The 22,494-nt window shown below is 46.8% G+C and overlaps 1 protein-coding gene across 8 annotated transcripts in view; it reads left to right on the top strand.

Annotated features, from left to right (window-relative positions):
* ccdc62 (coiled-coil domain containing 62) overlaps positions 1 to 22,494 on the top strand; it is a 102,195-nt gene that overhangs the window by 62,542 nt on the left and 17,159 nt on the right. For all 8 annotated transcript variants that reach the window (XM_072495646.1, XM_072495666.1, XM_072495636.1 and 5 more), the window contains 3 exons: positions 5,788 to 5,889; positions 6,648 to 6,736; positions 15,098 to 15,198. In XM_072495646.1, the coding sequence (XP_072351747.1) occupies positions 5,788 to 5,889; positions 6,648 to 6,736; positions 15,098 to 15,198 (292 nt within the window). The remainder of the gene's footprint in view (positions 1 to 5,787; positions 5,890 to 6,647; positions 6,737 to 15,097; positions 15,199 to 22,494) is intronic.

Consider the following 22,494-nt stretch of genomic DNA (forward strand, 5'->3'; position numbering starts at 1 on the left):
CTCTGTCCACATGAATCTAGAGCAATTCTCATTGCAGGATCAAGATTCGCTGGTGGAGATCTAGGCTGGGTGGGCAGGAGGTTGCCACCCACCAAAGTCAACCGGGCATGGGCAGAGGCGGCGAGTGCTGTGGGCCTCACCAGGCAGACCGGCATGCAGTCCCGCAAAAAGATGAATGGCCACCTCTGTGCCCCTGGCCTCACTTGCGTCCCACACCATGCAACCCCCCCAATTCCCTCAAAGCCTCTCAAAACCTACCTGCTTCATGTCACACCCTGCACCTAACCCCAATTCCTGTATTGTCCTCTTGGGCAGGTGTTTTGTACGCTTGCCACTGGCTACAGACCCCCTCGTGTAACTTGCTTTCATGAGTCTCACCATGACCTTTGTGTCCCCTCGGAGAAGACGGAAGATAACAGAAGGGGGTGGGGGGAGAAGACCAGAGGGGGAAAGCCGAACCTCAGGCTCTCACCTCCGCTGAGCAGAGGGTGAAGGAACTAGCCTGGATGATGGAACCAGCCGGGGAGGTGGAGGAGGGGACTACCTCCCAGTGGAGGTCAGAATGGGATGACCAAGTGAGCCCCTAGTGCAAAGTGATGTCCCTACAGCAAGTGAATCAACCTATCCCCCAGACCACTCCTCCCCAAGGTCTCGCCATGTGTCTTGACTTTTGTCTTGCCTTTTGTCTTGCCGGGTCACCATCAGACCAGGCCATCCCCTCTGGGCTGGTCTCGCTTGCTGAGGGACATGTCCCAGTGCTCCATGGCTGACGGCATTGAGACTGTTTAGATGAGAGCAGGCCTTCAGGACTGGCAGCACCAGACGACGAGGAAGCCTCTGGAGCTCACTCCGGTCTCACCTCCGTCCCTTGGAGTAGCCCAGGGGCCATTGTGCACCCTCAGGGAGGGAGAGAGATGGGGCCCATGCCGGTCCCTCCCACAGGGGAGGTGCTGGACCACCTCGGTGCTCTGAATCCTCCCCACCTGACACTGGCGCATCTGATGGACAGCTGGCAGAAAAGGGTGGCATCCTGTCACCTTCGACACCTGGAAGTCGGTCGAACCCGTCCAGGCCCTCCAAAGGATCGCCGCCAACGGCACCTCCAGTCATAAGGCGGGATACACAGCAGGCTGCCTCTCCATCTGATGGGCTGTCTGAGGGAACATCTCGAAGGAGCAGTAGGCCATGGAAGACGAGAAAGTTAGACAGCAGTTGAGTTGGCAAGGGTACAGCGCATAGGTTAGAGGTCGGGGTCAGGGCACAATCCTGTAAAAAATCACTATTAAACATATTTGCACCAAAACTGCAAACTGCCTCAATCCTCTGTCGAAGGGTGGGAGGAATGGGCTGGGTGTATAGGGTGTGCCGGGTAGCTTACCAGTAAATAACATCACCGCTCGCCCTCTCCATACCCCCCCCCCCCCCCACACACACACACACCCACCCAAGGATATCGGGGCCTGTAAGATGGAATGACCAGTTGTGCGGTGGAGAGAGTCACCGTGTGTCTCAATCGCCTCCATGCTTAGAGGCTTGTGTGTAGGCTGGTCATACAGATGGGCAGGGACGTGTGTGTCACCTGGGAGGTGAACTACAGTGTGGTGTGGGTCCTGGTGTGACACATGTTGTGACAACCTGTCCGGGGGAAGGATGGATGGGAGCAAGTGGGCAGGCAGGGCTTGGAGACAGCTGGTGGTCCTGCGGAGTGGGCTAGCTGATAATGTGACTGGTGAGGCCTCTGCCCTGAGAGTGGCAGTGTGCCAGGGAGGCTGCCTTAGGCCATGGTGCATGAGTCCTTTGTTTGGGGTGAGCTCTGCTATTGCCCTGCATTGGGACTCAGCTTTTTATGAGGGCACTGAGGGGTGCCAGCAACTGGTGGGCCATTGATTGAGTTTGGCCGCACCCACCCTGTTGACTCCAGACCCACAGCAATGTGGTTCACTCTTAAGTGCTCCTTCAAGGGTAATTAGGGGTGGGCAATAAACGCTGGGCCAGCCGGTGACACCCACATCCCTTGAACAAATTTTTTTTTTAAAAGCTGGGGTATGAGGGGTGGCCTGGATGGACTCCCAAATGACCAGAGGTTCTGTGAGCATTTACAGGGCACAGAGAGCAGCCAGAGGCCTGTAACTTGTTCCAAATGGGTGTGTTTAAAACAAATACAGTAGTAATAGCTGCCTGAGCCAAGCCAATTCGATTCCGAGGGAGCACCCCTAATCCACGGAGCTATCACCAAGTCGCTCCCTGCTACTCCCCCCAGCCTCCAAGGTGAGTGAGTCACCAAGTCACACCCCACTACTCCCCCAGCCTCCAAGGTGAGTGAGTCACCAGGTCGCTCCCAGTTACTCCTCCCAGCCTCCAAGGTGAGTGAGTCACCAAGTCGCTGCCCGCTACTCCCCATCCCCTCCCAGTCTCCAAGGTGAGTAAGTCACCAAGTCGCACCCTGCCACTCCCCCCAGCCTCCAAGGTGAGTGAGTCACCAAGTCGCTCCCCGCTGCTCCCTCCAGGTAAGTGAGTCACCAAGTCGCTCCCCGCTACTCCCCGAGCCTCCAAGGTGAGTGAGTCACCAAGTCGCTCCCTGCTACTCTCCCCAGCCTCCAAGGTGAGTGAGTCATCAAGTCGCTCCCTGCTACTCTCCCCGAGCCTCCAAGGTGAGTGAGTCACCAAGTCGCTCCCTGCTACTCTCCCCAGCCTCCAAGGTGAGTCATCAAGTCGCTCCCTGCTACTCTCCCCGAGCCTCCAAGGTGAGTGAGTCATCAAGTCGCTCCCCGCTACTCCCCGAGCCTCCAAGGTGAGTGAGTCACCAAGTCGCTCCCTGCTACTCTCCCCAGCCTCCAAGTGAGTGAGTCACCAAGTCGCACCCTGCCACTCCCCCCAGCCTCCAAGGTGAGTGAGTCACCAAGTCACTCCCTGCTACTCTCCCAGCCTCCAAGTGAGTGAGTCATCAAGTCACTCCCTGCTCCTCCCCAGCCTCCAAGGTGAGTGAGTCACCAAGTCGCTCCCTGCTACTCTGCCCCGCCTCCAAGTAAGTGAGTCACCAAGTCACTCGCCGCTACTCCCCCAGCCTCCAAGTGAGTGAGTCACCAAGTCGCTCCCTGCTCCTCCCCCAGCCTCCAAGTGAGTGAGTCACCAAGTCGCTCCCTGCTACTCCCCCAGCCTCCAAGGTGAGTGAGTCACCAAGTCGCTCCCTGCTACTCTGCCCAGCCTCCAAGTAAGTGAGTCACCAAGTCACTCGCCGCTACTCCCCCAGCCTCCAAGTGAGTGAGTCACCAGGTCACTCCCTGCTACTCCCCCAGCCTCCAAGTGAGTGAGTCACCAAGTCGTACCCTGCCACTCCCCCCAGCCTCCAAGGTGAGTGAGTCACCAAGTCACTCCCCGCTGCTCCCTCCAGGTAAGTGAGTCACCAAGTCGCTCCCTGCTACTCTCCCAGCCTCCAGGTAAGTGAGTCACCAAGTCGCTCCCTGCTCCTCCCCCAGCCTCCAAGGTGAGTGAGTCACCAAGTCGCTCCCTGCTACTCTGCCCAGCCTCCAAGTAAGTGAGTCACCAAGTCACTCCCCGCTACTCCCCCCAGCCTCCAAGGTGAGTGAGTCACCAAGTCGCTCCCCGCTACTCCCCCAGCCTCCAAGTGAGTGAGTCACCAAGTCGCTCCCTGCTACTCTCCCAGCCTCCAGGTAAGTGAGTCACCAAGTCGCTCCCTGCTACTCTCCCAGCCTCCAAGTGAGGAGTCAGCAAGTCGCTCCCCGTTACTCCCCCCAGCCTCCAAGGTGAGTGAGTCACCAAGTCGCTCCCTGCTACTCTGCCCAGCCTCCAAGTAAGTAAGTCACTCGCCGCTACTCCCCCAGCCTCCAAGTGAGTGAGTCACCAAGTCGCTCCCCGCTACTCCCCCAGCCTCCAAGGTGAGTGAGTCACCAAGTCGCTCCCTGCTACTCTGCCCAGCCTCCAAGTGAGTGAGTCACCAAGTCGCTCCCCGCTACTCCCCCCAGCCTCCAAGTGAGGAGTCAGCAAGTCGCTCCCCGTTACTCCCCCCAGCCTCCAAGCTGAGTGAGTCACCAAGTTGCTCCCTGCTACTCCCCCAGCCTCCAATTGAGTGAGTCGCTCCCTGCTCCTCCCCAGCCTCCAAGGTGAGTGAGTCACCAAGTCGCTCCCCGCTACTCTCCCCAGCCTCCAAGTAAGTGAGTCACCAAGTCACTCGCTGCTACTCCCCCCAGCCTCCAAGTGAGTGAGTCACCAAGTCGCTCCCTGCTACTCCCCCAGCCTCCAATTGAGTGAGTCATCAAGTCGCTCCCTGCTCCTCCCCAGCCTCCAAGGTGAGTGAATCACCAAGACGCTCCCCGCTACTCTCCCCAGCCTCCAAGTAAGTGAGTCACCAAGTCACTCGCCGCTACTCCCCCCAGCCTCCAAGTGAGTGAGTCACCAAGTCGCTCCCTGCTACTCCCCCAGCCTCCAAGGTGAGTGAGTCACCAAGTCGCTCCCCGCTACTCTCCCCAGCCTCCAAGTAAGTGAGTCACCAAGTCACTCGCCGCTACTCCCCCCAGCCTCCAATTGAGTGAGTCATCAAGTCGCTCCCTGCTCCTCCCCAGCCTCCAAGGTGAGTGAGTCACCAAGTCGCTCCCCGCTACTCTCCCCAGCCTCCAAGTAAGTGGGTCACCAAGTCACTCGCCGCTACTCCCCCCAGCCTCCAAGTGAGTGAGTCACCAAGTCGCTCCCTGCTACTCCCCCAGCCTCCAAGTGAGTGAGTCACCAAGTCGCTCCCCGTAACAGCCCCCCCCCCCCCCCCCCCCCCAGCAAACGCTAGTTTTCAAACTTTTCTTCCCTTCTCTCTCTCTCCCTCAGCAGCCATGGAGCCCAGTCCCTGCTTGTATATACCTGTTTTGGACAGTGCTCACATCACTTCCGCCTGAGAGGGATGGAGGATCGCAGAGGCCAGGAGCATACCGGATCCAATCCGCTAATGCGATGCAAATGTATTTAAATGCCGCCGCAAATGATAACGCCACCAGCTGGACCATGGCTTTCAGTTCGGCGCCAAGCTCAAACCTCAATTTTGACCGGAAACCCGATTCTCTCCCTTATGGGGGCTGTCTCTGTTTTGGGGGGGTCTGTTGGGGTGGGATGATAAGGATTCGCATTGTGGAGGGTGGGGTGGGGGGGGTTGGAGGGGTGTAGAGGTGCGATCCCTTGATTAACTTAAGGGTCACCCAGTTTGAAGACCTACCCCTTGGCCCACTGTGCCATGGCCATGCTAGGAAATACCAGTGAGAATCCCAGCCCAGAGGGACTGAGAATCATTGAGGTGCAGAGAATCCAGTGCCCAGCCCCTTAATAGGATGCAAATAGGTTAATTTGACCTATTTGCAACCTCCCACTACCGTGGGGTGTGAACCTTGATGCCCCTGCCAGCAGGGGACTATAGCATTGGAAACGGCGCCAATCCCATTCCCCCCCCCCCCCCCCCCCGGACACTTGATTCTCCCTCATCGGGAAATCCACTACCGAGGGCGTGCGGCACAGAATCCAGCCCAAAAAATGTCCAAAATTCAATGCTAATTGGCAATATCTCCAGTGAGTTGAAAATGTTGTGAATATATTTCTCTCGGGACATGTGCAGCTTTGAGAAATCCAACATGTTAAAAAGCTGAATCATGTTGTAGACATCGCACTCAACAATTCTTTACCATTTTGTAGTCGTGAAAACGTCTTTCTGCACGGAGTAGAATTATGTAGTCTCAGCAGGGAAGAGCCATCAACGTTCTACCAACTGAGATTTTCCTCCTTTTGTTTATTCAGATGAGTTAGATGAGAGGACAGTGGAAAGTAATGAACAAAGGGAAGAAATTATTCGCCTTAAACAAGAGAGGCACTATCTAGGAAATGAGCTCACTTTAGCAGGTAAGTGAATGAACTCTGAAGAAACACACCAGGGTGTTGCGTGAGCAGGGATTCCAGGTCAGCCTCCGGCCTCTACTAAGTTAGCTGATCCTTGCCGGAGTGGATGTAATCCAGTACAAATGGCCTTGTATTCTGGGACTGTGGAAGAGAAAAGTGCAGTATCCTGTGCTTTTTTAAATCCAGCAACTATTGACTTTTCACTGCACCCCGGTACATGTGACAATAAAAAAATCCATCCAACTAAAGTATGATGTCTCTCTCTCCAACAGTTAGCACAAATTACGTAGGCTCATTCATGAAGAATGATATTTTACAGGAGATATTGCAGGGTTCTTGTCCGTGGATGGATCTATGCTCCACTGTGTGTCACTGGTTTCACGATCAGAAATTAATGGAAGAAAACATAGTTAAGATCCTCCTGTGTCCTCTTTGAGCAGATATTTCTTTCCTACTGAATGACCTTGAAGTATTTTCCATTTAACTTCATGTCATGTGATTTTTCATTTATTTTGTTAATGGCTGCTCCAGATACTCTAATAAATTTATCTTTTGACGTATTTGGGTATAATTCAAGTATTTGTGTTTTTGGTTTATTTTCCTGTTTTGTTTTTCTGCCCAGTAATGCTGCAACCTATTTATAGAAAAGCCAAACAAAGATTCTGATTTTCGCAGCCAGAAGTGCTAGGTCTGCTATATACAAAATGGCGGGTTTGGGTTAAAGAGAAAATTTAGTCTCTTGTTCTGTGTTTCCACTTCAGTTGAACGGGAGAAGAGGAAAGATCAGATACTAGATCTGGCAAGATCAAAACAGGAACGAGCAGACACTGAACTGCATGGTCTTCGGCAGGTCAGACCATTTGAGATTTGTTACTGTAATCATTAATTAAATATTGAAGGACATTAAATATTGTAGGACAAAGTTGCTTTGAAGCAATCAGATGTACACAAACCAGAAGAAAGTTATATTTGGTCATTGTGTACATAAAAATAAATGATTTCCAAGGTCAGTGGAATATTCAGTAATTTGATTTGATATTTAAATAAATTAATCATCACTTTGGTTGAACCAAACAAACCTGGATGCTTCCAAAATGAATCACCGATCTATGATAACATCGCCAAAAAAAGTCAGCTGTTCAGCCCTCATGCCCATTCCAAGCCTCAATTAGATCAATTCTGAATTGTATCTCAAATCCATTCACTCGTCTTTAACCCATATCTTTTGATATGGGTACTGACCTGCCTTGAAAATTTCAATTAACCCAGGATCCAGATTTTTGGGGGAGGAAATTTGTAGATTTCCAATATCCTTTACGTAAAACATTGTTTTACTATTTCACTCTTATGGCCTATCTCCTTAATTTTAACATTGTGTCCCCACCAAAGGTAAGTTTCCCTTTTTGGATATTTCCATTAGATCACGCTCCTCAATGCAACATGTCCTTACAACCCTCAAGCATCGTTTCGACTGATGTTAAACTGACCGGCCTGTAATTTCCAGGTTTCTCCCTCTCTCCTTTGTTTAAGAAAAGCATTTTTGGCACTGATTAGTTCTTCATGGTTCACTTGTATGCAGAAATGTGTTTTGTTGCACAAGAGCACATGTTCTTTTTTTGAAAAATATTATTGAGGCATTTGTATTATAAATTTTAAATTTTTCCCAAAGAAGTCAATAAACGGCGCCACCTCCGAGCAAACCCTTCCACCGAGCCCTTCAAGGCAAACTTTATTTTCTCTAGCTTGAGAAACCCGCCAGGTCACTCATCCACACCCCCGACTTTGGGGGGGTTCCGACTCCCTCCATTCTAACAAGCTCCATCTCTGGATTACCAGGGAGGCAAAGGCCAAGACATCAGCCTCTCTCGCCCCCTGGACTCCCGGATCTTCTGACACACCAAAATCGCCACCTCTTGGAATCGGGGCCACCCTCACTTTCAGAACCTCTGACATAACATCGGCAAGCCCCTGCCAAAATCCCCCAAGCTTTGGACACGCTCAGAACACGTGGACACGGTTCGCGGGCCAACTCGTGCACCACCCACGTCTATCGTGCACCCCCTCAAAAAAACTGCTTATCCGGGCCAAAGTCATATGTGCCCTGTGGACCACATTAAAGTGAATAAGGCTAAGCCTGGTGCACAACGAGGATGCATAAACTCCTCAAGGCACCCTCCCACAGCACAGCCTCCAGCTCCCTACCCAACTCTTCCTCCCACGTACGCTTCACCTCCCCTATCGGGGGTCCCTCCCAGTTTCAGCTCCTTCCCAGTTTCAGCTCTTTATATATTTCCGACACCTTCCCTCCCCGCTCCTGGCTTTGACACCACCTTATCTTGTAGTCCCTGGGGCGGAGGTGCGGAAAGGTCGATACCTGCCTCCGTAAAAAGTCCCTGACCTGCAAATACCGGAGCCCATTTCCACCGGCCAGCTCAAATTCTTCCTCCATCTCTTCCAAGCACGGATAAACAAATCCCCAAACTGCTCCAACCTCCCCCGGGTAACAAATGATGATTGCCACAGACCGGCACCCAAACCGAAGCCGGCAGAGGTGCCGTTAACAGTGCCCCAAACTCGTATCCTTACATGAGCCTGCCCCAAGAGCACATTTTCATGAAAAGAAATACCTTTTAAAGTAATTAATTGTACGTCTGAAATATTTTCACATCTTTGAGGTATGTTCATCGCAATGCATACAAATGCAAGTCTAAGCTTCCCGAGGCATTACTCAATCTTCCAGCTGAAGCTATGGCATCACCTCTTGTGTGCAATGACAGTTTATAAAAGAGTTGAAAATTTACCCAAGTGCCTCCTTTAGGAAAGGAAATCCCAGAGAGGCAAAAATAGACATTGGACCACTGGAAAATGTGGTTGGAGAAGTAATAATAGGAAACAAAGAAATGGCAGAGGAACTGAATAGTCACTTTACATCAGTCTTCACGGTGGAAGACACCAGTGGGATGCCAGAGCTTCAAGAGAATCAGGGGGCAGAGGTGAGTGCAGCGACCATCACTAAGGAGAAGGTTCTGGGGAAACTGAAAGGTCTGAAGGTGGATAAATCACCTGGACCGGACGGACTACACCCTAGGGTTCTAAAAGAGATAGCTGAGGAGATTATGGAGGCATTGGTGATGATCTTTCAGGAATCACTGGAGGCAGGAAGGTCCCAGAGGACTGGAAAGTGGCTAATGTAACACAGCTGTTCAAGAAGGGAGGGAGGCAGAAGACGGGAAATTATAGGCCGGTTAGCCTGACTTCGGTCATTGGTAAGATTTTAGAGTCCATTATTAAAGATGAAATTGCGGAGTACTTGGAAGTGCATGGTAAAATAGGACTGAGTCAGCACGGCTGTGTCAAAGGAGGTCATGTCTGACAAATCTGTTAAGAGTTTTTTGAGGAAGTAACAAGGAAGTTAGACAAAGGAGAACCAGTGGACGTGGTTTATTTAGATTTTCAGAAGGCCTGTGAGTGACAAGGTGCCGCATAGGAGACTGTTAAATAAGTTAAGAGCTCATGGTGTTCAGGGTAAGATCCTGGCATGGATAGAGGATTGGCTGACTGGCAGAAGGCAGAGAGTGGGAATAAAGGTGTCTTTTTCAGGATGGCAGCCGGTGACTAGTGGTGTACCTCAGGGGTCTGTGCTGGGACCACAACTTTTCACAACATGCATTAATGATCTGGAAGAAGGAACTGAAGGCACTGTTGCTAAGTTTGGAGATGATACTAAGATCTGCAGAGGGACAGGTAGTATTGAGGAAGCAGGCGGGCTGCAGAACCGGCTAGGATAGTGGGCAAAGAAGTGGCAGATGGAATACAATGTGGAAAAGTGTGATGTTATGCACTTTGGAAGGAGGAATGGAGGCATAGACTATTTTCTAAATGGGGAAATACTTAGGAAATCAGAAGCACAAAGGGACTTGGAGTCCTTGTTCACGATTCTCTTGAGGTTAACGTGCAGGTTCAGTCGGCAGTTAGGACGACAAGTGCAATGTTAGTATTCATGTCGAGAGGGCTAGAATACAAGACCAGGGATGTACTTCTGAGGCTATCTAAGGCTCTGGTCGGACCCCATATTGTGAGCAGTTTTGGGCCCCGTATCCAAGGAAGGATGTGCTGGCTTTGGAAAGGGCCCAGAGGAGGTTCATAAGAATGATCCCTGGAATGAAAAGCTTGTATGAGGAATGGTTGAGGGCTCTGGGTCTGTACTCGTTGGAGTTTCGAAGGATATGGGGGGATCTTATTGAAACTTACAGGATACTGTGAGGCCTGGATAGAGTGGACGTGGATAGGATGTTTCCACTTGTAGGAAAAACTAGAAGCAGAGGACACCATCTCAGACTAAAGGGACGATCCTTTAAAACAGAGATGAGGAATTTCTTCAGCCGAGGGTGGTGAATCTGTGGAACTCTTTGCCGCAGAAGGCTGTGGAGGCCAAATCATTGAGTGTCTTTAAGACAGAGATAGATAGGTTCTTGATTAATAAGGGGATCACGGGTTATGGGGAGAAGGAAGGAGAATGGGGATGAGAAAAATATCAGCCATGATTAAATGGCGGAGCAGACTCAGTGGGCCGAGTGGCCTAATTCTGCTCCTATGTCTTATGGTCTTATGGATGGTTGCAGCTCCAACGACACTCATGAAGCACAGCATCATCCAGGACAAAGCAGCTCGCTTGATTGCTCCCCCTTCGACAAACATTCAAACCCTTGTTGCTCGGTTTCTCTGGTTATGAATATGGCGGTCAGTATAGTCGCCTTCCTTAATTCTAATTATGTTTGCTTTAGAGTCGCCAGGTATCTCTCGATACCGCCACAAGGTTCAAACCCGAATACTGATCAAAGAGCCGATACACCAGTTAGTTAGTTCAAAGTCAATACTATTTATTTACACACACAGTAAGATCTACACATGCACAAAGTACTACAAACTAAACTATCTCTAATGCTAACGCCTATACTTAGCTTTGGGTGCCCACTCAGTCAGAGGAACAATGGCCGTTGTTCGGATCTGAAGTTGTTGGGTTCGAAGTGGTACAGTAGAACAGCTAAGGTCGTCTGTTTGGTAGCGAGCGTTGACCTTGGATTTACTTGCTTCTGGTGCAGCTGGTGGATGGTTCTTTCCGCTTTGAGGGCCAAATCCAAAAGAGCAGTTCTCTCTCGAGGTTTTTTTCTTATACCCTGAGGGGCTTCGCGTGCTTTTGGGCGGGCCTTAAACTTGGCCCCAATTAATTGGGCCGCATCTTGATCACTGGTATTGAACTTGACCAATAAAGGAGTGGGTGCCCTGATGGCTGGGCGTGTCTTTGGTGGCCGTTGGCCTTGCTTTGTTTGCGCTTTCGGTTTGGGGAACTGGCGCCGGGGTGTCTGGAGCTGTATCGGTTGCTTGAGTCTTTCCTTTGTTCCCGGAGATGGGCCATCAATATGTTAATTCACCTACAGTTTCAGTCTCGTCTGGGAGCTGCCGTCCCAATATGCATGCAGGCTCTGGGCCTGCTTGCTTTCCTAACATTGTCCATAGTTCCCTATATTCATTGCGAGCATCCATTTTGTATTCTGGAAGTGGCCATCCCAGATGCTACACCCTCCACCACCAATGATTAGTCGCAGCCATGTGTATCATCGACAAGATGCAGTGCAGTAACTCATCAAGGTTCCTTCGACAACACCTTCCAAACCCATGACCACCACCATCTAGAAAGACAAGAGCAGCAGATACCTGGGAACCCCAACACCTGGAGGTTCCCCTCCAAGTCACACATCACCCTGATTTGGAAATATATCGAGGTTCCTTCAGTGTCGCTGAGGCAACATCTTGGAACTTCCTCTCTACCAGCACATTGGGTGTACCTACACATCAAGGACTGCAGCGGTACAAGAAGGCAACTCACCACCACCTTCTGAAGGACAACTAGGGATGGGCAATAAATGTTGGTCTGACGGGCGATGCCCACATCCTGTAAATGAATTTTTTTAAATCATAAAAAAGTTGTTATTGTTGGCCTCTGCAAAAATGTTGCTGTGGATTTTTGGAGTTCAGCAAGATGAAACAAGTGACTGATATACCAATGTGCGATGCTACAAACCTTGAGTGTGGTTGGTACGTAATGTGACTGGCTATGGGGTGGAGAGACCAAGTTGGAAAGAGGAAGTATTTTCCACTTTTAGACCCTACTTTTTGTTGCAGCCTTTGAGTGTAATTTGAATAGATCTTAGAGTCGGTTATCTGTATTGCCATTACATTTTTACAAATAATATTGGGCCAGAAATTGCTCTGATATTTCATTGGAATTATGCATTAGCTATACTTGCTTGCCATTATTAATTGTTTTTTAAAAGAATATCAATTTGTAGAGTAAAAGAAATAAGGCATGAGTTCCAGTTCTCCTCAAATTGCTCTGTTGTTAGCCTTCCCAAAGCCTATCAAAATCGGTTCTCGCTGTGAGGCTCCCCATTGAACTTAATGATTATGACATTGCAGAAATTACATTCCCACCTCTGCCTTTTGGGAAAGTGATTAATATGGTGAAGGACATATAAATTGTGATTTATGATCCTCACGTGGTATTCAATCTTGGAGGCCCATAAAGGGACCTGTGAAGCTTTGGGAGCTTGCACCAGCAGGTAGCAAAGTGCTCTTAGCGGCTTATTAATTTTCTTTTCTCTGCCTTGGCAGTTTTGCCGTTTAAAAGTGGGTCAGTAAGGGCGACACTATGGCGAGGATCTGTGTTTTATTCCGGCCCTGGGTCACTATCCGTGTGGAGCTAGCACATTCTCCCCGTGTTTGCGTGGGTCTGACCAAAGATGTGCAGGGTAGGTGAATTGGCCACACTAAACTGCCCCTTAATTTAAAAAAAAGTGGGTCAATCATTCAAATACAAATTAGATAACGTTTTCAGAAAATCACATTCTGGGACACGGTCTATGTGGATAATTTGAGAGGTGATAAGTGCAGCATGTTTGGAAGGAAAGTTATGACTTTGAACCTATAATTTCCAAAGCTTTCCACTCTGGGGTTCTTATCGTGTTAGCTCTGGGTCTGTATTAGACAAACTGATAGAGATTAATTGCTGTGATTGGTCAACAACTCTATTACCATTATTTCAGGGCACTACCAAGATGGTAGAAGGCAAACTAGATCGACCTTGATCTTTTTTCTAGCAGTTGCTGTTTTCACATGAAAGCACTGCACTGGTATACCCATTGGAATTTCACTGCTCCTGATCATGATGGATAGGACTGCTAGCTTTTGAGTTGATGGATCAAGAATGTTTGTGCATTTTTGACACCTACGCTCCCAATTACTCATTAACCTCTCCAAGACTAATACAACATTTCCCAAACACAACTAGATTATAATGCCCACTCTTTTTGCTCAGTTTTTTAAAATGTTCTTTTATTTTTGTCTGTTTTCTCTGTTTCTTAATTCACACTCTCTTACTCTTGTATTCCTGTTTCTATATTTTGCTTGACTCTAAATCTAACTATTTCCTTCTCTGTCTATCATTGTTTTTCTTTCCGTGCATTCATTGGGGAGATATTTCATTGGTGTAAGCCCCCGGATACAACATTACATCGCTGTGCCATTATCTGGTTAGCATTCTCTCTCTTTGCAGCACCAATGTGATGAGCAAAGAGTCCCACTTGATGTTCGGTGTCAAACCTGCCATTGCAACAATTTGCTGCCCATTGTATTTTTGACACATTAATCTGGAATTCTAAGGAGGTTAAATGACCACGATGTTCTGGTGTAATTTAAACTTGTGGCCCATGAGATTCTTTTCCCTCACGGTTTAGAACTTCCAAATATGTAACCGAAGAGGTCCCTCTGCCGTTACTGTGATGCAAGCAGCCAAGTTGTCCAGTGAATTTGTAGTGAGAAGGAAAAACAAACTTAATCACTGCCTCTTTGTCAAAGACCCTCCCATAAGGACCTGGATTTAAATTGTTTATGATGGTACGTGGCACTCAACTTGGATATCTATTACATCAAATTGCCCTGTGTGGGTCCTTCCATTATACTGAAGGCAGATTTCCTTTTAGGTGAGAGGAGACTCTGACACTTGCTGCTGCTAGTAGGTGTTACCCAAAGGCTAGTTTTTTAAAAGTTTCACTGGCTAGGCCAGCGTTTATTGCCATTCCTTGTTGCCCTTGAGAAGTTGATGGTGAGCTGCCTTCTTGAACCCTCCAGTCTCTGAGATGTAGATAACCCAGTGTTGTTGTGGCAACATGCAGTTTATTCAGATGTACCATGATTCTGATGTCAGCAGTTAAACAACACTTCCTAAGCTCTGCACATCACATTAATGATTCTATTGAGTATGGTGTTTTTTGATGTTCCGATCAGGAGGATGACGTCAATGTAATTCCACATTTTAGGGTGTGTTGTGCTGCTGGTGAGAAGATCCAGATACCTGCGAGTGATGACTTAAATCTGTGTTTGTTATTTGTTAACCAACAAGTGACTATTCTTTTGTGAGGGAAGGGAGATAGATAGGCAAGCTAGATCTCTTTGGAATTTAACGGGTTCTGAGGTGGCGTGCCCTTTGACGGCTGTGTAAGCAGACAGGTCAGCAGTATTCCATGCTGCTGTTAATGGATTGACCAGCCAGGCCAGTCCACTAGTTCATCCTGGAGGAGCAGATCAGTTACTGGGAGCTGGGATTCTTTCAACTCCATTCCAGGCAAAACCAGTGCATTTGCAGGTAGGTTATACTTTATCTGAATAAGTAACAAGAAGCTTACCAGTGCTTTGTTGTGCAGTTTTAACTGTTTACTGTCCAGCAGTACCTTTGTGTACAATTTACGATCCACAAACTTTGGCTCTACCAACCTGTAGCTAAGATTTCTTAACTTTGGTAACGAGTGTCTCCCTATGGGTGAAGAAAGATGCGCTTTGTGTTGGGCAAATAACGATTCTGCAGTTACTAATTTCTCAGATCAACTGTACCATTTAAAACATGATTTTGCATTTGCTCTTGGATACAATGTAGTTAGTCATACATCATTGGCATAGTGTATAGAAAGCATGGTTCATTGTATAAATCCGTAATTTTATAGAATAAACTTAATAGTTAAGATAAAATTAACCACAGTTACTTTCACAATTCATTCTTAACGTGTACTGTTGTCCTAGTCTTCACAGATATTTGTTTGGAACATTAAATGTTTGTATCTAATCTTTACTATGTGTCTCTTCTACATCTTGTGATCAGGTTAATGAAAAGCAACAACATGACTTGCAGCTTCTGCACCTGAATCTTGAAAGTTCTCAGGAGTTGATCCAAAAGCAGGAGGAGAAAATACTAGAACTTAGGTAAGCAGGAAGATGTGATCGTACTGTTTAAATGTTGCTGTCCTTTCACACGGCCCTTTCCAATTTTTATTTTGGCACAGTGTTGTAAATCCACACATCATGATCGTGCCTCTGTTGAAACCAGCACACCCGTAGAGACTGAAAGTAGACAATACAACTGTGTCATATTACATAATGCATTCATTTACTCATTGATATATAAATATAAATCGAAACTTCTCCAGCAGCAATTCTGCAATCAACAGATAAATAGTTATTTATTCTAAGATATGGTGGCACAGTGGATAGCCCTGCTGCCTACGGCACTGAGGACCCGGGTTCAATCCCGGCCATAGGTCACTGTCCATGTGGAGTTTTTTTTTTAAACAAACATTTTATGAAGGCATTTATGGTTTTATAACAACAAAAGACACAAATACAAATGTAAACATAATTCAGTGCGTAACACCTCCCTCCATCGCTCACTGTTCTCGCCTAAGCTATACAAAACAAACCGTATAGCGACACCCGATGCTCTTCCCCCCCCCCCCCCCCGGGCTTATTGAATCAGTTTTGGGATATGGGTTAGCGACATGGCTGGGTTTCTCAGGCTTGAGAAAATTACATTTAAATTTGCCCTGAGAGGATCAATGTTAAGGTTCATTCGGAGGTGGCAGCCGTTTATCTTCTTCGGGGAAAACTAAACTGTCCGTGTAGAGTTTGCACATTCTTCCCGTGTCTGCGTGGGTTTCACCTCCACAATCCAAAGATGTGCAGGGTAGGTGGATTGGCCACGCTAAATTGCCCCTTAATTGAAAAAAAAATAATTGGGTACTCTAAATTTATTTTAAATTATTCTAAGATGTTTAACTAGCATCTCTCCATGAGGCAACCATTTTAGGTGATGAAACCTGATATTAGACTTATGAAAACACTGTTTTCATAAGGTTTGTAAAAGTGGACTAGTATGACAAATATTTTCCTTCCACACTGGGGAAAGGCACCCCGTATCCCATATGCATTTGTCGTCTTAATAAGTCTCCCATGTGAGACTTATGGGCCAGAGTTTAGAGAACACCAAGCATATCATGGAGTTCACCTGACCTACAACTTTTAATAGTTTTTGGTTATGAGGAGCACAAGGGCCCATTTTCCAGGTGTTATGCAACAGAGATCTTAAGTATTTTTAAACAAAACAATATTCTATGAATCCAGTTAACATTTTATAAACATAGAGTAAACATCTTTTCAACTACCAACACAAATATCCTCCAAAGATACAGTACTCTATAGGTAACCCTTATTAACTTTCCTTTCGCCAAACACCCTTTTTCTACAAAACAGTAGGCTTGAATTCCTTACTGAAAACAGGTATTCCTTTGAAGTTATCAAGTGGTCTGGAGATATTCTTTAGCATGCAGAGAGCGAGGCCAAAAATACACCTTTGTCCGTAATGGGCCCTACTCTTTCCCTGGTTATCTTCTTCCCATTGATATACTTGTAGAACATCTTGGGATTGTCCCTACTTTTACTAGCCAGAACTTTCTCATATCCCCTCTTTGCTCTCCTAATTGATTTCTTAAGTTCCATCCTGCACTTTCTGTACTCCATTAATGCCTCTGCAAACTTGTTCCCCTTATATTTGATAAAAGCCTCTCTTTTCCTTCTCATGTATCCTGAATGTCTCCGGTCAACCATGGTTCTCTGGGTTTGTTATACCTTCTTATTTTCCGAGAAGGAACATATTGGGCCTGTACTCTTCCCATTTCATCTTTGAACACCCCCCACTGCTTGTATGTAGATTTCCCCACAAGTAACTCTTTCCAGTCTACCTTGTCCCGATCAAGCCTCATTTTGTTAAAATCTACTCTTTCCCCAATCCAAAACTTTTTTTTGCAACTTGTCTATTTCTTTGTCCATAACAAATTTAAATTGAACTGTGTTGTGGTCGCTATCACTAAATTGCTTCCCCCACCAACACATCAACCACCTGTCTGGCTTCTTCCCCAGAATTAGGTCCAGCACTGCACCGTCCATTGTTGGACCCTCTACATATTGAGCAAAGACGTTCTCCTGTATACATTTTAAGAACTCTACTTCATCTAAGCCCTTAACATGATGGCTATCCCAATTAATTTTGGGAAAGTTAAAATAACCTAATTTAATTACCGTCTTATTATCTTTACACCCCTCCATGAGTTACGCACATAATAAGTGTTAGTAATAAGTGACACATTATTAGTGTCACAAGTAGGCTTACATTAACACTGAACAAAGAACAAAGAAAAGTACAGCACAGGAACAGGCCCTTCGGCCCTCCAAGCCCGTGCCGACCATGCTGCCCGACTAAATAAAATCTTCTACACTTCCTGGGTCCGCATCCCTCTATTCCCATCCTATTCATGTATTTGTCAAGATGCCCCTTAAATGTCACTATCGTCCCTGCTTCCACCACCTCCTCCGGCAGCGAGTTCCAGGCACCCACTACCCTCTGTGTAAAAAAACTTGCCTTGTACACCTCCTCTAAACCTTGCTCCTCGCACTTTAAACCTATGCCCCCTAGTAATTGACCCCTCTACCCTGGGGAAAAGCCTCTGACTATCCACTCTGTCTATGCCCCTCATAATTTTGTAGACCTCTATCAGGTCGCCCCTCAACCTCCGTTGTTCCAGTGAGAACAAACCGGGTTTATTCAACCGCTCCGCATAGCTAATGCCCTCCATACCAGGCAACATCCTGGTAAATCTCTTCTGCACCCTCTCTAAAGCCTCCACATCCTTCTGGTAGTGTGGCGACCAGAATTGAACACTATACTCCAAGTGTGGCCTAACTAAGGTTCTATACTGCTGCAACATGACTTGCCAATTCTTATACTCAATGCCCCGGCCAATGAAGGCAAGCATGACGTATGCCTTCTTGACTACCTTCTCCACCTGTGTTGCCCCTTTCAGTGGCCTGTGGACCTGTACACCTCGATCTCTCTGACTTTCAATACTCTTGAGGGTTCTACCATTCACTGTATATTCCCTACCTGCATTAGCCCTTCTAAAATGCATTACCTCACATTTGTCCGGATTGAACTCCATCTGCCATCTCTCCGCCCAAGTCTCCAAACGATCTAAATCCTGCTGTATCCTCTGACAGTCCTCATCGCTATCCGCAATTCCACCAACCTTTGTGTCATCTGCAAACTTACTAATCAGACCAGTTACATTTTCCTCCAAATCATATATATATACTACGGATAGCAAAGGTCCCAGCATTAATCCCTGCGGAACACCTCTAGTCACAGCCCTCCACTTAGAAAAGCACCCTTCCATTGCTACTCTCTGCCTTCTATGACCTAGCCAGTTCTGTATCCACCTTGCCAGCTCACCCCTGATCCCGTGTGACTTCACCTTTTGTACCATTCTACCATGAGGGACCTTGTCAAAGGCCTTACTGAAGTCCATATAGACAACATCCACTGCCCTACCTGCATCAATCATCTTTGTGACCTCTTCAAAAAACTCTATCAAGTTAGTGAGACACGACCTCCCCTTCACAAAAAAAATGAAATGAAAATTGCTTATTGTCACAAGTAGGCTTCAAATGAAGTTACTGTGAAAAGCCCCTAGTTGCCACATTCCGGCGCCTGTTCGGGGAGGCTGGTACAGGAATTGAACCGTGCTGCTGGCCTGCCTTGGTCTGCTTTAAAAGCCAGCGATTTAGCCCAGTGTGCTAAACCATGGTAGAACCATGCTGCCTCTCACTAACACGTCCATTTGCTTCCAAATGGGAGTAGATCCTGTCTCGAAGAATTCTCTCCAGTAATTTCCCTACCACTGACGTAAGGCTCACCGGCCTGTAGTTCCCTGGATTATCCTTGCTACCCTTCTTTAACAAAGGAACAACATTGGCTATTCTCCAGTCCTCTGGGACATCACCTGAAGACAGTGAGGATCCAAAGATTTCTGTCAAGGCCTCAGCAATTTCCTCTCTAGCCTCCTTCAGTATTCTGGGGTAGATCCCATCAGGCCCTGGGGACTTATCAACCTTAATATTTTTCAAGACGCCCAATACCTCGTCTTTTTGGATCTCAATGTGACCCAGGCTACACACCCTTCTCCAGACTCAACATCGACCAATTCCTTCTCTTTGGTGAATACTGATGCAAAGTATTCATTTAGTACCTCGCCCATTTCCGCTGGCTCGACACATAGATTCCCTTGCCTATCCTTCAGTGGGCCAACCCTTTCCCTCTTGCTTTTTATGTACGTGTAAAAAGCCTTGGGATTTTCCGTAACCCGATTTACCAATGACTTTTCGTGACCCCTTCTAGCCCTCCTGATTCCTTGCTTAAGTTCCTTCCTACTTTCGTTATATTCCACACAGGCTTCATCTGTTCCCAGCCTTCTAGCCCTGACAAATGCCTCCCTTTTTCTTTTTGACGAGGCCTACAATATCTCTCGTTATCCAAGGTTCCCGAAATTTGCCGTATTTATCCTTCTTCCGCACAGGAACATGCCGGCCCTGAATTCCTTTCAACTGACATTTGAAAGCCTCCCACATGTCAGATGTTGATTTACCCTCAAACATCTGCCCCAATCGAGGTTCTTCCGTTCCCGCCTAATATTGTTATAATTAGCCTTCCCCCAATTTAGCACATTCACCCTAGGACCACTCTTATCCTTGTCCACCAGCACTTTAAAACTTACTGAATTGTGGTCACTGTTCTCGAAATGCTCCCCTACTGAAACTTCTACCACCTGGCCGGGAAGTTGCTGTGAAAATCCCCGGTACACTGAGGGAAAATTCAGAATGTCCAATTCACCTAACAAGCACATCTTTCGGGACTTGTGGGAGGAAACCGGAGCCCCCGGAGGAAACCCAGGCAGACACGGGGAGAACGTGCTGACTCCGCACAGACAGTGATCGAAGCCGGGAATCGAACCCGGGTCCCTGTGGCTGTGAAGCAATTGTGCTACCGTGTATTTGCTCCTCCATTTCCTGCTGACTATCTGGGCATCTATAATAAACACCTAGCAATGTAGCTGTTCCTTTTTTATTCCTGGACTCTACCCACAAAGCTTCATTTGATGCCCCCTACAAGATATCATCTCTCCTTACTGCAGTAACTGACTCCTTAACTAATAATGCAATGCCTCCTCCTCTTTTACCCCCTCCTCTGCCTTGCCTGAATATTCTATATCCCAGGATCTTGAGCTGCCAATCCTGCCCCCCTCACTCGACCGTGGCTCTGTGATAGCTATTATAGCATAAGTACACGTGCCAATCATCGCCCTTAATTCATCTGTTGTACCTTTATTACTCCTGGCTTTAAAGTAGAGGCCATCCAGCCTCGCTTTGTTCCCTTGAAACTTATTACTGCTGTATTCCCTCTGACCTGATTGCTTTTCTATGTTATACTGTGTCCCTATTCTGCTATCTGTCTGTGTCCCCTCCCCCTGCCAAACTAGTTTAAACTCTTTCCAACGGCACTAGCAAACCTGCCAGAAAGGATGTTTTGGTGGTAGTGACTAGATTCAGAGAGTTATCACCTTTTTAGTTGTGATAATGTCAATTCTTGTAAACCGTTTTTTATTGGTCATCCTGTTGAATGGTTCTTAATGCCATATTAGAGCAGAAGTGAAGTATGAGTTTCAATTTGTTTCAGATTAGCTCCAGTGTTGTGGTTTGGAGGGGAAATTGAAACCACAAGCCAATTGCTCCTTTATACATCTGTGAAGGATTTGCTAGTTCCAGAATACCCAAGATGTTTATCTAATTAGCCATGCCATGTTAATCAGGGATATCCCAAGTAAAAGGTAAAGTTGCCATAGTCCCAGATGACCATGGGCTGCTTTCGCCTTTGAGGGGGAGAGCTGACAGGTGGTGATTTAACCTGAGAATCACCACACCTCAGGTGCAAGCGGCAAGGTTGAGAAGGCAGGCCTTCATGAATAACCTCCAAGTAGAGCAGCACTTAGGTTGGGCAATTTGACATTGCTAATGTATTAGAGAGCAGAGAAATGCCAGAATTTCTTTGGAGTGGTTTTTCTCTCTTAAGCCTAAACAATGATTTATAGCATTATAATTGACCGACTGGATGGACATCACAACTTGGGTGGACTGTCTACATGGGAATTTGGAGATTTCCTGTCTGCTTCTATGTATGGTTCCATGCTCAACAAGTTGAAAGGTGATCTAATCAAGTTGTTTAAAATGATACAGGGATAAGGGTACATAATATCAATTATTTACTCTGATGTGTGAATACAGAACAAAGAGACATAGCCTTAAAATTGGAGCTAGGCCAGTTAGGAGTAAAATTTAGAATCATTTTCTCATACAAAATAGTATCTGGAATTTTCTCTCAAGAGGCTGTGGTCGATGCTGAGTTAATTGAAATTTTCAAGACAAAGAACAATAGATTTTTATTTGGTAAGGTTAGAGGGATATGGCAAAAAGTATAAATGGAATTGAGTTACAGATCAACGTAATTGAGTGGCTGAAAAGGCTCGTGGGGCTTACTGGCCTACTCTTAGAATAGAACTTACAGCGCAGAAGGAGGCCATTCAGCCCATCATTTCACCACTGGCTCCCAAAAGAGCTCTCCAGTTAGACCCATTCCCCAGCCCAATCTCTGTAGCCCTCTTAATTAATCCCTTTAAAATATATATCCATCTCTTTTGAAACCTGCCAAGGAATTCGCCTTTCCCACTCTCCCAGGCAGTGCATTCCAAATCCCAACAACTCTGAGTAAAGAATTTTCTCCTCCTCTCACTCCCAGCTCTCTTGCTGACCATCTTAAAATTGTGACCCTTAGTCACTGACATACAAACTAGTGGAAACAGAATATCCTTCTTTACTCTGTCAAAATTGTTCAGAATTTTGAGCACCTCAATATAATCTTCTCTGCTCCAGGGGATCAAGCTCAATTTCTCCAATCTGTCCTTGTATCTAAAATTCCTCATTACTGCTGTCATTCTAGTGAATCTCTGCACCTTCTCAAGGGCTTTAACATCCTTTAATAAGGGACTTAAAACTGAACACAATACTCCAAATGTGGTCTGACCAATGATTTGTAGAGGTGTAGCATCACTTCCTTGCTTTTATACTCTATGCCTCTATTTATAAACCCAAGAATCCTATAAGCCTTCTTAACAACTGTTCCAACTTGCCTGGCAACCTTCAGAGAATTATGCACTTGAACTCCAAGGTACCTCTGCTCCTTTACTCCCCTCAAAGTTGTACCATTGAGCCTATATTATCTCCCCATGTTTCTTCTATCAAAATTCATTACCTCACATTTCACTGTTTTAAAATTCATCTGCC

This window comes from Scyliorhinus torazame, chromosome 1, assembly GCF_047496885.1.
Source record: "Scyliorhinus torazame isolate Kashiwa2021f chromosome 1, sScyTor2.1, whole genome shotgun sequence".
In the NCBI taxonomy this organism is placed as follows: Eukaryota; Metazoa; Chordata; class Chondrichthyes; order Carcharhiniformes; family Scyliorhinidae; genus Scyliorhinus; species Scyliorhinus torazame.